Below are 13,510 nucleotides of genomic sequence, written 5' to 3' on the forward strand. Positions count from 1 at the left end.
AATATCCTCAGACAGTATTAAACTGACGCAGCCCACTTTTGAAGCTAAACATCTCTGCTGGTCTTAGAAGTCTAAGGCACCTATATCCTATTAGAGCTTAAGAGACACTGTCATAAAAATAGATCTAACTGCCATGCACAGGCCTGTCTGCATCTAATTGGACTAACTTTGTTTTAAGTGAAGATAGAAATAGGCCTGTTGTTAGTATGTTTCATTCACAGAGGTTGTATTTTTCTGTTACCAGTTTTAAAATTCTAGAGACTCCAAGAATTGGCCTTAATTCTTGCATGACTGTGTTTAGAATTCCAAAAGTGGATTCTTGAAAGCCATTGGAGTTTATAGTCTTTTTGAGTGTGCAAGAGATGCTTCTCTCTAACATCAAAGCCACAATCATCTAATCAGTTATTAATAAGTAGGTAGTATTATGTGACCACTGACTTAGCATTTAAAAGCATTTTATTTCCCCAAAGTATATTTGCCAAGAGGCAGTGTCTATTTCTGTATCACAGAGACTGTTCATTCTTTAATAGCTCTGTAGCCAAAGAAATGAAGGACTTCTATTATCACAGCTGTGTAACTGTGCATTGCAAACTGAGGAGCAGTACTGACATATCCAATACTTCTCTTCCAGAGACTACATTTGAGTGAAGATGTTGCTGGAGCCACATTCATGGCTGCAGGGAGCTCCACGCCAGAGCTGTTTGCATCTGTTATAGGTATGGAACCCACACACTGGCTTTTGTGAGAGCTCTTAAAAAATCAGCAGCCAGTCAATCAGAGGCATCCAGAAATACTAGTATTCTTCTGTCAAACTATAGTCAGCAATTGCAGCTGTCAGCTAATCTGGGGTTCAGATTAATTAACTACTCAAAATATCTCATGAAACTGTGAATCTCCTCTCAAAACACAGAGAGGAGTGGCTGATTCTGAGTACTGAAAGTAAAAGAAGAGTTGTATTGTACTGTTGTCCCTTGAGAAAGAACTAGAGGTATTTGGTGTGTCTTTTGCTTCTTCTGTCATAAATTAAGGAAATAAATTTTAGCAAGGAATTGGGAGAACAAGAAACATGCAAGAAGAGCGCATTAATGTATAGATCTACTGAAGTCAGAAAGACATAGTGTTCTTTGTATGTCACTTAGTGATTTTTTTTCAAGTAATCTCTATACTATTAAGGATGATTTATATAGAAAGAAGGTCTCAGCGGCAAAAGCAGAACCATTTAAGACAGGATTACACTAGTAGGAAAGGGAGAACGCAGCAAATGTGATTCATCTGTTTTTGGTAAAGCTTTAATATACTTTCTGCTACTATCAGGACTGACAGTCATACAAGCTTTAGGAAACTGCAGTCTAAAGGCATGTACTATAAAACCATGCCCAAATTGTTAGAAAGCAGATTTCAAATATTAGTTAACTAAAAACTAAGTTTAAAGCTGGAGATGCATCTGAAGACATCCTACAAATTTCAGTCTTATTTTTATGTATGACTTGAGTAAAAAAATGGACACTACATGGAAGGCTGAAGATAAGGAAAGATCTTGACCAATTTGAAATCATCAGGATGAAGTTTAATGTCAGAAATTGAGAAGCAAAAAATAATGAATATATATCCAAGGGGTATAATTACTGTTCGGAGGGCTCTAAATCTAAAAGGGCATTGGTGTCTTGCAACAGAAGTAGAAGTCAAATAACAGTTCGTGGTGGGATGTTGCAAACAACAGGTGATTGTATACTGGACCCATTTATAAAGCACCAGCTTTATAAGGTATCCTGCCTTGCTTATTTCTACTAGACAGCATTTGGGGTATTATATCCAATTATTTTATGAGTTTCAAGAAAGTTGCAGACAAAATAGAACAGATGCATTCACACATACACACAGACAAAATGGTAAGAGGTTCAGAAATCATTATCTTAAAGGTAATCTCAAAAAAAAAAAAAAGTGTAAGTCTTTAAGGCTCCCTTTAGTGAAAGATTTGAAGTACAAGACACAGCTCTGTAGTGCATTCAAGAAGTTATCTTTGGTCCTGTCTCAGTGTTGAAGATTACACTGTATAATACATAGAGATCTCTTTCAGCCCTACATTTTTGCCATTCTGATAGAATTTTGTTACAGATAGGTATTTGAGGCATATGTGGGTTTGGTACTAAAGGAAATGTGAAATTTGGTACTAGAACAAGTTAAGTTTGAATCATGTTTGCCTGTTGAAGTTAGAAGACACACATTACTACCCCCAAGCACACTACCAGTTTTTTGAGGTAAGAATCTCTTACTACCATGAGACATTCCAAAAAGCTGCTAAATACTGAATGCCCAAGAGAAAGGTTTCTGTGCTTTACTATACTGTGTGAAAGGAATTTCATGGTTCTGATGTGAGCGGAGATATTTTTCACTCATTTGAATGGATTACTACACCAGTAACATCTGAGATGTGAAATACAGGACTTTGTGTAGAACTAACCGGCTAAGACAATTATTTAATTTTAATAAAAGTACATATACAATACATATATATAGAGATGTTCATCCAAAAATGTGGAGCTGCTAGCTGGACTAAAAGCATCATATTCCGCAGAGAAATGAGCATTTATTATGAAACATATTTTAGTAAAATTCTCAAATGATTTGTTATTCTTGAGTAGTACATGTTTTGACTAATCATCTGTGGCCTAAAATGAAATAGTGGCGGTAATAACACATTTTCCCCTGCAGGTGTGTTTATCACTCATGGAGATGTTGGAGTAGGGACCATTGTCGGTTCAGCAGTTTTCAACATCCTCTGCATTGTTGGTGTATGTGGATTATTTGCAGGACAGGTTAGTAAGACGCTTCCCTTTGTGGAGTTCAGTTGCTTATATTTGATTGGTTTGCATGAACAGGTATTTGAAAAAAAAAATAAGAAAGAACCATTAATAAAAATACAGCAAAGACAACAAAAAATGAGCTGGCAGCTGGAGAACTGTCAGTTTGGGAGAAAAATGATGGAATGCTTTGCAAACAGCAAATGTTTCCAAAAAGTTCAACTGCAGTTTCGGCACGCTGAATGTGCAGCCTATAGAGGATCCTCATTCCTCTTCATACAATACTGTGTCCACAGTCAGATGATCAGTGGCCTCTGTTAATCTTTCCTGGTCCTGATTCTGATTTAAAAAAAAAAAAAAAAATTAGACACAGTCATGAGATTTTTGTATCTATTCAGTGGGTGGTTAGACTGTGTGTCTTAGTTTTCTGTATTTAGTCTGCTTTGTCCACAGTTAGAATGATATGGGAACCATTGTTTGTTGTACTATGAATTGTACTTTACAGTTGAAATTATGGCAAACTAAAATATTATTAGAAAGAAATCTATTACATAAATGGAAGTTTCTTGATGATTTTTGTCAATACTGGTTATTATAGATACATTGTCTAACAGACTGATATGAGTTCCTGTTAGCATAAAACTACTGCTTGTTCCAGAATGATTAAACGTAAATCTGCTCATGTAACCAAATAATTGCAAGGTGGAAGCCATTGTTTTGTCTTTAGAATTGCTTACTGCTGTTATCTAAAGCTGTGATATTTTTCAGGTGGTTTGTCTTACCCAGTGGGCTGTGTTCCGAGACTCTGTGTACTACACCTTATCTGTTATCATACTTATTGTTGTAAGTAGCTCTCTTATCAAGTAAAGTGTTTTATTGCTTGATTTTGGAGGAACCATCTGGTAAGCATTTATATGTGCTGATTAACAATTATTTTCCTAACTAATTCTTGTGACATCCAGAAGTGAAAACTCAGCTCCACAATATCTGCAAAATACAAAAACTTTATCCAGCCTCACAGAATACGTGTCCATCATGTCAGTCCATATCTATTCATTTTGTTCCTATGGTCTGTAAAGTTCTGGAGACCAGTGGTATACAATGCAGTTAGCACTCTCTTCTAACTCAGGGGACTGCTACTGGATATGAGAATTATTGAGCTCTACCTTGCACCTCTGATCTAAATAGAGAAAGTGGCTGTGTCTCGCTTATTCACAGTAGTTTTATTTCACAGATTCTGGGTAAATTTTTTCTAAATAGAGCACCAGTGAGATATCACTTTGTTTATCTAGAATGTTGAAGTAGATGTGAACATGCACTTTTATAGTGACGGAAGGGAAGAAGCTACTTAGTTTGATTTCTAGAATTACAGATCACTAGCTGTGCCTGATCAGATGCTGAAGTTAAAAGGCATCGTATAATCATAGGATGGTTTGGGTTGGAAGGGACATTAAAACTCACCTAGTTCCAACCACCTTGCCACGGACAGGCGTGTCTCTCAGTAGACCGGGTAACTCAAAGCCCCCAAAGCCCCATCCAACTCACCACTGAACACTTCCTGGGAGGGGGCATGCACAGCTTCTCTGTGCCTAACCACTCTCATAGTGAATAATTTATTCTTTATATCTAATCTATGTATACCCTCTTTCAGTTGAAAATCATTACTACTTGTCCTGGTACTACGTGCCTTTGTAAAAAATCTTTCTCCATCTTTCTTACAAGTTTCCTTTAAGTCTTAAAAGGTTCCAGTAAGGTCTTCTGAGAGCCTTCTCTTCTCCAGGAGAAACAAACCCAGCTCTCAATCTTTCTTTGTAGGAGAGATGTTGTATGCCTGTGGTCATTTTTGTGTCCCTCATTTGGATCCACACTAACAGGTCCACATCTTTTATGTTGCTCCAGAACTGAACACAGTACTCCAGCTGGGGTCTCACAGGGGTGAAGTAGAGTGGGAGAATGACCTCCCTTGCTCTGCTGGCCATGTTTCTTTTTATGCAGCCCAGGATACAATTGGCTTTTTGGGCTACAAACACACACTACCAGCTCATGCCCAGTTTTTCATTCGTCAATACCCCCAAGTCCTTCTCTGCCAGGCTGCTCTCAATCCTTTCATCTAGTCTCTACTGACGTTTAGGATTCCCCCAACTCAGGTGCAGCACAGCACCTTGCACTTGACCTTGTTGAATTTCATGATGTTCTTATGGGCCCACTTTTCAAGCCTGTCCATGTCCCTTTGGATGGCATCCCTTCCTTCTGTTATGTCAGCTGCACCACCCAGCTTGGCGTCATCTGCAAAGTTGCTGAGGGTGCAGGGTGAGGATTCCACTGTCTTCCACTGTCTGCACCATTAATAAAGATGTTAAATACTATTGAATCCGGTACAGAACCTGGATGGACCCCTCTTATCACTGATTTCCACCTAGACATGGAGCCATCGACTGCAGCTCTGTGGATGTGGTTATCCAACCAATTCCTCATCCACCAAATATTCCACTCTTCAAATCCATGTCTCTCCAACTTAGACACAAGGAGTATACAGAGTGGAGTAAAAATGCACTTTTACTCCTAAGAGTAGGAGTGAAATGTCTCTCACACTGTTCTACTAAATATTTTTCACAGACATTAACAGGGATCCAAGCCTTGTCCAAAAGTTTTGTGCTTTAGAGCTATGAGGGTCATAATCCGTATGGTGAAAGCTCTGGTTAGAAAGGGTCAAAAGGGGAAATCTCCAGTAGCTTCTGGCTAGATAAGACTGATACTTATTAAATAAATTAGAATGTTTTTAAGATAGATGAGAGAAATGTAAACTTATGTTTCCTTTTATTTTTCTTTCTAGTTCATACATGATGAGAAGATAGAATGGTAAGTTGCCTAGACTATTCCTTAACATACTGTATTTGCCATGAGACTGATCAGTTAATGGTGTTGCAGCATACCTAGATTTCATTCATGCAACCTGTAGGCAGCAGCTGGATTTGACACCTAAGAGAGTTTTTTCTGCTCTTATTCTAGTTGTTAACATTTACAGTTGTACTAGGTGTGCCAGAGAGTGGGAGAAGGTAGGATTCCAGTGGAAGATCATAGGCATCTTCTGAAAGAGTCTTCTACAAGAGTGCCTAGCCTGAGCTTTGGCACTGATGCAACAGGATGCCTTGGCATTGCAACAGGGGGCAGCTCTGGTTTCAGTCTATGTAGCATGTTTTTGGAATACATGGATTACATTTTATTTGCACATTCATCAGAACTGGATAGACTTTGCTTCCCCAGTTCTCCTGAGACACCATTGAATCTTAATGACATGAGTTGTGTGTGCACAAATGTGACTTGTACTAGATGCTTAATGCACATTCCTATATAAAACTTGTGAAGGATACAGCCGTTTGAGTGGTCTTTTAACACCTCTTTTTTTGTCTCTGAGGTGGGAAAGCCTTGTACTCATCATTATGTATTCGTTCTACATACTTATCATGAAGTAAGTGCTTCTTTCTTCTGTATTTCTTCTCTTCAGATGTTAATAGATGTTAATGGTGTGGTTTTGTCCTTGGCTCTCCTGAGAGCATTGCATCCAGCCATTTTTCTATGTATGATCCCTTATATTTTCATGCTTAATCACTTTTGTTCCAAATGTATGCCTGCAGTGAGGAGCACCATATTTGGAGATGCAGTGAGATAAATTGACAGCTTTCTGCAAAAGGAAAGGAGTCATAGTATAGTAAATGTCCTGATTCCAAAATCAATAACTCCAGTGTTCTGTCTTCACTAAATCTGATCTGGTCTTTTTTTGCATTCTGCTGTATCTCATGAGAGAAGTAGAGCCCTTGCTATGCTGTTACACTGACACTGCATTGAGTAGTCTTTTCTCTTAATTTCCTATTAGTTGTCAGAGGACGTGCATCTGTGCTTTACTGCTTGCTTGCATAAATTGTTCTCAGATGTTTAAAAGTTTGATGAAGAAATATAGCAGAACTTTTTTGCACTTTCAGGTACAATGTGAGGATGCAAAATTTCTTCACCCTCAAAAGCAAGAATGTTGGAAATGGCGATACAGTTGACAATGAGATGGAAGATGGTAATAAATGTTATGACTCTAGTTGTGATGACCCATCCATTCCATTACTGTGGAAAGGTAAGGCTGAGCAGACAGGACTTGGAATAATAATAGTTCACGGGCTATCCCCTTTTTCTTTTTAATGATGATTAAAGCGCTGTTGTAATTCAGTCTTAAGTAGGATGTTTTATTGGATTGACTTGAAAATTCAGCAGTCAGACCACCAGTTGAGGAAAAAAAATCAAAATTATATTTTGTAGAGATTCTGAAAATAAGCTGCTTTGCACTGGTACATTTTTCTCTTCTGTTCAGTGGTGAGCTGTGAAAGAAATATTCTTTTTTTTTTTTTTTTTTGCCAGGAAGGAGGTTGTTTTCACTTGAAAAAAAAATGAATGACTAGTTTGGAACTAAAAGCTGAGGGTTGAGTGTAGATGCAGAGACAGGCGCAGATCAGTGGGCAAGAGAGATTACATGCTGAGTTCAGAAGATCTTCAGAAGACTGATTTTGACATGCCTATATAGATCTGCATACATTGCCAAGCACATATGTAAAAGTGAGAAATGCAGATTCTTTGCAGTTTGTTTTGTTGTCATAAAGGGTAAGAAGATGACACTCAACTTCAGGTACTGGAGGTAAAAAAAACATGCCCAGGTTGTTGTTTTTTGAGGGTTTTTTTTTCTCTAAGCTTGTTTGCCTTTCTTTCTACCATTCCCTTTTTTTTTTTTTTTTCCTAGAGAAAAATCATTGCTCTGTTCAAAGCTCCAGCTATATAGTTCAGTGAGCTCAAGCAACTCTTTATGAGTGAGGTCTCCTTGCTGTGTTCTTAGCGAACATCTCACATTCTAGAAGATGAGCTCAGAAACAATGAAGAAAACATTTGGAAAGGTCCCCATGTAGTAAAAATAAGTGACAAACAGGAATTTATAGCAGATACAGACAATCCTGCTCTTTTCTGCTTTTGCTCTTTAAACCAGGATCTCTTCAAAGTAGGTAGTATCACTTGCACTTATACAGTGATAGCACACGTACTCATGTATGTTGCTTAGACAGCAGTTTAATATTGAATTTAAGTTAACTCGGATGGTAGCATAAGTAAGTGAAGATGTCATTGAAATATTTTGGTCTCATTTTGCAATGATTTTTTTTTTGTGAACAGTGACTATGATATAGTGAAGTCTATCACTTGCATGTGGAGGTACAGTCATATCAAGTTTTAGAGGATACCAGCTAGGGAATTGATGTATTCCAGTAGGGACATAGAAAAAAGGTGATTCAGTGTTAGAATACAGATACTAGAGGTTTTTATTTTCGAGGTGTTTTTTGGATTCTGATGTCATCTGCATGCATGACAACAAACTTAGGGGTAGAGTTGAATAGGAAAAAGTGATGCCTGGATAGGCTTGAAAAGTGAGCTCACAGGAACCTAATGAGGTTCAACAATGCCAAGTGCAAGGTATTGCAGTTGGGTTGGGACAATCCCAGATATTTGTACAGGCTGGGAAAACTCCTTCAGAGCAGGCCTGCCAAGAAGGACTTGGGGACGAGAGCCAGCAGCTGCCGACATGCTTGTAGTTTGAGAGGACATCCATATCTTGGGCTGCATCAAAAGATGGGTGGCCAGCAGCATGAATGAGATGATTGTCTCCTCTAGTCTACCTTCGTAAGACCCCATCTGGAGTATTGCATCCAGGCCTAGGGCCCCTGACAGATGAACAATTCAGACATGTTGAGGCAAATCCAGAGGATGGCCATGAAGATGATCAGCAGGCTGGAGCACCTCTCCAATGATGAATGGCTGAGGGAGCTGGGCTTGTTTAGCTTGAAGAAGAGGAGGCTCCAGAGAGACCTCAATGTGGCCTTACAATACTTGAAGTGAGCCTATAAGCTGGTGGGAAACTGACTTCATATGACAAGGCAGAATTACTTTAAACCGAAAGGGGAAATTTAGGTTAGATGTTAGGAAAATACTGTTTACTTCGAGAGTGGTGATGCACTGGAACAGATTGCCTGGAGAAGGTGTGGATGCCCCATCCCTGAAGGTGTTCAAGGCCAACAGAAAGCCAGCCATATCCTAGGCTGCATCAATAGAAGCGTGGGCAGCAGGTTGAGGAAGGTGATGTTACCCCTCTACTCTGTTCTGTTGAAGCCTCACCTGGAGTACTGAATCCAGCTATGGTGTCCTCAGTACAGGAGAGAAATAGACCTGTTGGAGTGCATCCAGGGGAGGGCCACAAAAATGATCCAAGGGATGGAACACCTCTCCTACGAGGACAGGCTGAGAGAGCTGAGGCTGTTGGGCATGGAGAAGAGAAGGCTGTGAGGTGACCTCATAGTAGCCTTTCAGTATCTAAAGGGGAGCTACAAGAAAGAAGGGGACAGACTCTTCAGCAGGGTCTGTGGTGATAGGACAAGAGGAAATAGCTTCAAACTTAAGGAGAGTAGATTTAGGTTGGATATAAGGAAAAAGTGTTCTACAGTGAGGGTGGTGAGGCACTGGAACAGGTTGGCCAGAGATGTGGTGGATGTCCCATCCCTGGAGATGTTCAAGGCCAGGCTGGATCAGGCTCTGAGCAACCTGATATAGCTGTGGATGTTCCTGTTCATTGCAGGAGAGTTGGACTAAATGACCTTTAAAGGTCCCTTCCAATTCTGAAGATTCCATGATTCTATTTTATACTTCTGAGATTCATCTCTATGACTGCTCTATGATAGAGGGATGTAACACAGACTGCTTGTCTGTCCACCTATTTCCTTTTCAGGAAATGTGAAGATTATTTAATGATGCTTGTAAAGAGCGCGTAGAAAACCCAGCCACGTAAGAATGGTTTCTCCACTAGTTGTTGTCCACAGCAAATTTCTTCTTTAATTTTCTTATTAAAAAAAAAAAAAAGCACTGAGACTACTTCCAGTGAGATTCCCCTCCAGCATTCATTGCAAAAAATACATGCCACATTAGAGGGACCATTGTGAGGAAAGTGTGAGAGTGTAGGCATTATCACAGGTAAAGAGAAGAGGAGATAAACAAGAAGTTAAGGAGATAATGGAGTTTGGATTGGGTAGTGGAAGATGATGGTGCCAGCCTAGTTGCTCCATTGATGGATACGTTGTGTGTCAAGAAACTGTCCTGGAAAACCATAATGTGGATCCCTGTTCTGTTTCTCTCAAATCAAAATAAATAGGACACATGCCATGTGCCATATCAGTGACTTGCTGTTAGTTGGCTCTTGGCTGGCTTCCTAAGCTGAGCTGCACCTCCTTCAGTAGTAGCTTTCTGAAACAGCAGCACTGCTAATTCACAGTATATATGCAGCTCTTTAAAAAAAACATATTTTCTAGAGCTTCCACTTCTACAGTATAAAAGCTTCCATTAGTGGAGTTGCAGAGAAAAAGGAGAGCTTTTTGCTGTAAAATAAAGTCAGTTTCAAGGGCAAATCCTACACATGCAGATGAAGGTGAAGTGTTAGTACTTTTAAAATAATACTCCTATTTTAAAGCACAGATATGAGTTTTCTTATAAATTTCCACCAGGTGGCATGATTTGATGCCTGCCTAAAAACAGAAGCTCATGATAAAAGTGGGGTTTTTTTGTGTGTGATGTGGATACCTTAAGAACCTGATTAGAGGTGAACTGAAGTCAGCAAGAAGCTTTCTGTTGACTTTGGCAGGGCTGTAGGTGATGACCCTCATGGTGAGCAGGAAATATGGGAAGTTTGTTAAAAGAAAAAGCTGTTCTCAGAAGATATTTGTCTGAGGAATATCACAAAGGAGAATTGAAAAAGAATTGTAACTGTTGCACATTTGTGAAGATGTGGGATTTTTGCTGTTTTTAGATGGAGCTTATTTGTCCTGTATGGGGCCAATATATCTATATTTATAGGCATATAGAGTGAGACTATTGAGCTCTTGTGAAAATCCATGAGCGATTTGCTGCAGTAAGTCAGAACAGCTGCAGTTATTCATATATGTACAGTGATTTATTTTACATCTTCACTCAGTTTTTATCAAAGATGAGTACATTTTGTCACTGTTTCCTTATTGTTTTGAGAGGCAGTTCTAGAGCAACTGCAATGCTTTCACGTTATTTTCATGATACTTCAAGATAAAGAAGCGCTATGGGAACTTGACCAAAATTCAGTTGAGAGCAATTAATCTGATGAGACTTAAAAAGACATCTGGCCTTTTTTCCAGGATTGATGTAAAAAAATTTTTTCATTGTCTAATTATGGCAAGTGTTAAGCTAATGTGGTTGGGCAGTATTCTGCAAGGCCTGATTTCTTCATAGTTTGTATATTCTTTCACAGGAGAAGCTACTACATACTAACTATAATAGCCATAAGAGTGGCTGGGCTCCTTGCTTATATCATCTATTGCAATGATCGGCAAGGTGAATTTGTTTGAAATGTCAGAAGGGAGGAGTGAATTGCTCCTTTATGTTTGCCAAATGCAAAACACTTCTAGTTCTCTTCACCTTTAGAGATTTAACTGCAAGACAGGACTACAGAGTGTATTCCTGGGGAAGAACATATTTCTTTGTGAAACCAAAGACCTCTGTATAACTCCTTAGGTCACCCCACTGTACTCACAGATAACTCCTTGTAGTGAAACAAAGCGACACACACAATTTCAGGAGGGTAAAAGATGTAGCCATTTACTGATGATCTAGAGGCTTGCTGGTTTTTTTGTGTTTATTGACAACGGAAGGTTACTTTTCTTCAGCTTTAAAACAAAGAGTTAGAAGATGCTTTAAGACAGTACCCCTTTATTGCATGATGTGTTTTACATGTCTGTATGGATCCAGAAAAACTTCTTCCCAAAAAACAAAAATATTTAATCACTGTACCAATGGAAACTATAATTATGTAGATTTCCTTGTGTTTAGAACAGGTCCATTTTAATTCCTTTGCTTGAGTTGAATGTTTCCTTAGATTTCTTTGCTTCCTGGCTGGAACCATGCACTAATATTTATCTTTCACTTCTACCTCCTACATTCTCTTCCTCTTCTTAATGTAAGTAACAATGTAAAAGGGGAGTGGGAGGGTGAAGATAAGCTGAGCAAAGCAGTAAAACAAGCAGCAAAGAATGTTTTTTTCCTAATACAATATTATGTGTAATAGTCATTGCAGTCATGCATATCTTCTGCCCTGCTTTCTAACACCGTATGGGTATGTCTCCTGTCTGCTGAGCCTTGCTTTATGTGCTGTATGTAGTCTGTAGCATTTGTGAGAATATTGGTTTGTTGGTAAGCTTTAAAAGTCCTTGCCTATACTTGCATTGATAGAATTTAATTTTGTTTCTCTGTTTGTGTTCTCACATCACAGAACAAAACTCTTAACCTTGTTACAAGTTCCTTTATATTAACAAAGGATTACTTAAAATATACTTTTTTTTTCTGGACAACTGCTGTTTTTCATAGTTTAAAATCTTGTAATGTTTAAGATATGATAATATTCCTTTCCATTCCTTTCCAAGAGGAGTAAACACAACATCGAGGACTGCTGGTTTTGTGTCAGTATCTATTAAGCACCCTAATCCAGTAGGATAGCTTCATAGGTTTTGGGAGTGCTATGTGTGCCTTCACAATGTATGTGCTTTTGGAGGAGCCTTACAAAGCCATTGAAAAATGAAATAAAATGGTGCTACATCAGAAGTGGTTGGGTAAAAACAGCTCCCACTAATCTGAGAGCATGTTGGTGGCTGCCTTTCTGGAGTCATATCACCTTTCAACATGTGGTCTAAATGAGATGCACCACTGCTGAACAAGTTCACCAGGCTGCAGAAATACTGCAGGAAAGTCACTGGTAAATGCAAATATTCACTTTAGTGTTAATCCTTGCCTAACGAGTACAAACCTGGGCAATGGGAAGAGTGGATCTTACAACTAATTCTGTCCATTTGTGGTCATTAGTGAAGGGTGTGCAGCAGTATGGCAAAAACAGTGTTGTGATGGTGGATGAGATCATCTGCTCCAGTCCCCCCAAATACCGGTTCCCTGAAGCTGGGTTACGGATTATGATCACAAATAAGTTTGGACCACGCACCAGAATGCGGATGGCAAGCCGAATTATAATTAATGAGGTAGGTTTGTTATGAAAACAGTAAGTGACTATGAGGCAGAGGGTTTGCCAAAGAGTCATAGTGATTGTGGAATTGAGATTCTACCATGTTTCTGAGGATGGGCTAGAACTTTCTGCAACAACCCATGTCACAGCAGAACTGAACATGAGTTCCCAGTTGCTTATGCTGTCTGTCTTAGTATAAGGGCAGTCACCAGGGAGAGATTCCTTTCTCTTCCTGCCAGATGTTTGTTTCAGTGTGTGTGTGTGTATGCACCATTTGGATTTTATCTGCAGAAGATCTGTTTTTGACCATGACGTAGATGTGATCAAGATAAGAAAGAATAGCGGGCAGGCCAATCAAAAGTCTGTAAGAACTTCTCTTTTATGAGCAATGCATCAGGAACACAACAGATGTTGCCTTGCCTTTGTAATCTTCACTGTAGTCATTGACTCAAAATGAAAATGCACTGAAATCCTTTCATGAGAGGATTTGCTCTGAACAGTTTTGGTTAGCTCTTAATTAAAGCCTTGTCACGACTGTATATTGCTTGCTTCATACCCTAGTGCTGAAGTGTCAGGACTGGCCAAGTGACACCCTTCTGACCTT

General features: G+C 39.1%; 1 protein-coding gene across 3 annotated transcripts in view; it reads left to right on the forward strand.

Annotated features, from left to right (window-relative positions):
* Positions 1-13,510, forward strand: part of SLC24A4 (solute carrier family 24 member 4) — an 85,548-nt gene that overhangs the window by 48,574 nt on the left and 23,464 nt on the right. For 2 of the 3 annotated variants that reach the window (XM_001235437.7, XM_040701580.1), the window contains 7 exons: positions 632-716; positions 2,713-2,816; positions 3,570-3,644; positions 5,635-5,660; positions 6,217-6,270; positions 6,782-6,924; positions 12,753-12,922. In XM_001235437.7, coding sequence (XP_001235438.2) covers positions 632-716; positions 2,713-2,816; positions 3,570-3,644; positions 5,635-5,660; positions 6,217-6,270; positions 6,782-6,924; positions 12,753-12,922 — 657 coding nt within the window. The remainder of the gene's footprint in view (positions 1-631; positions 717-2,712; positions 2,817-3,569; positions 3,645-5,634; positions 5,661-6,216; positions 6,271-6,781; positions 6,925-12,752; positions 12,923-13,510) is intronic. The other variant, XM_004941876.5, reaches the window with a different exon arrangement.

Source organism: Gallus gallus, chromosome 5 (genome assembly GCF_016699485.2).
Source record: "Gallus gallus isolate bGalGal1 chromosome 5, bGalGal1.mat.broiler.GRCg7b, whole genome shotgun sequence".
NCBI classification, from domain to species: domain Eukaryota; kingdom Metazoa; phylum Chordata; class Aves; order Galliformes; family Phasianidae; genus Gallus; species Gallus gallus.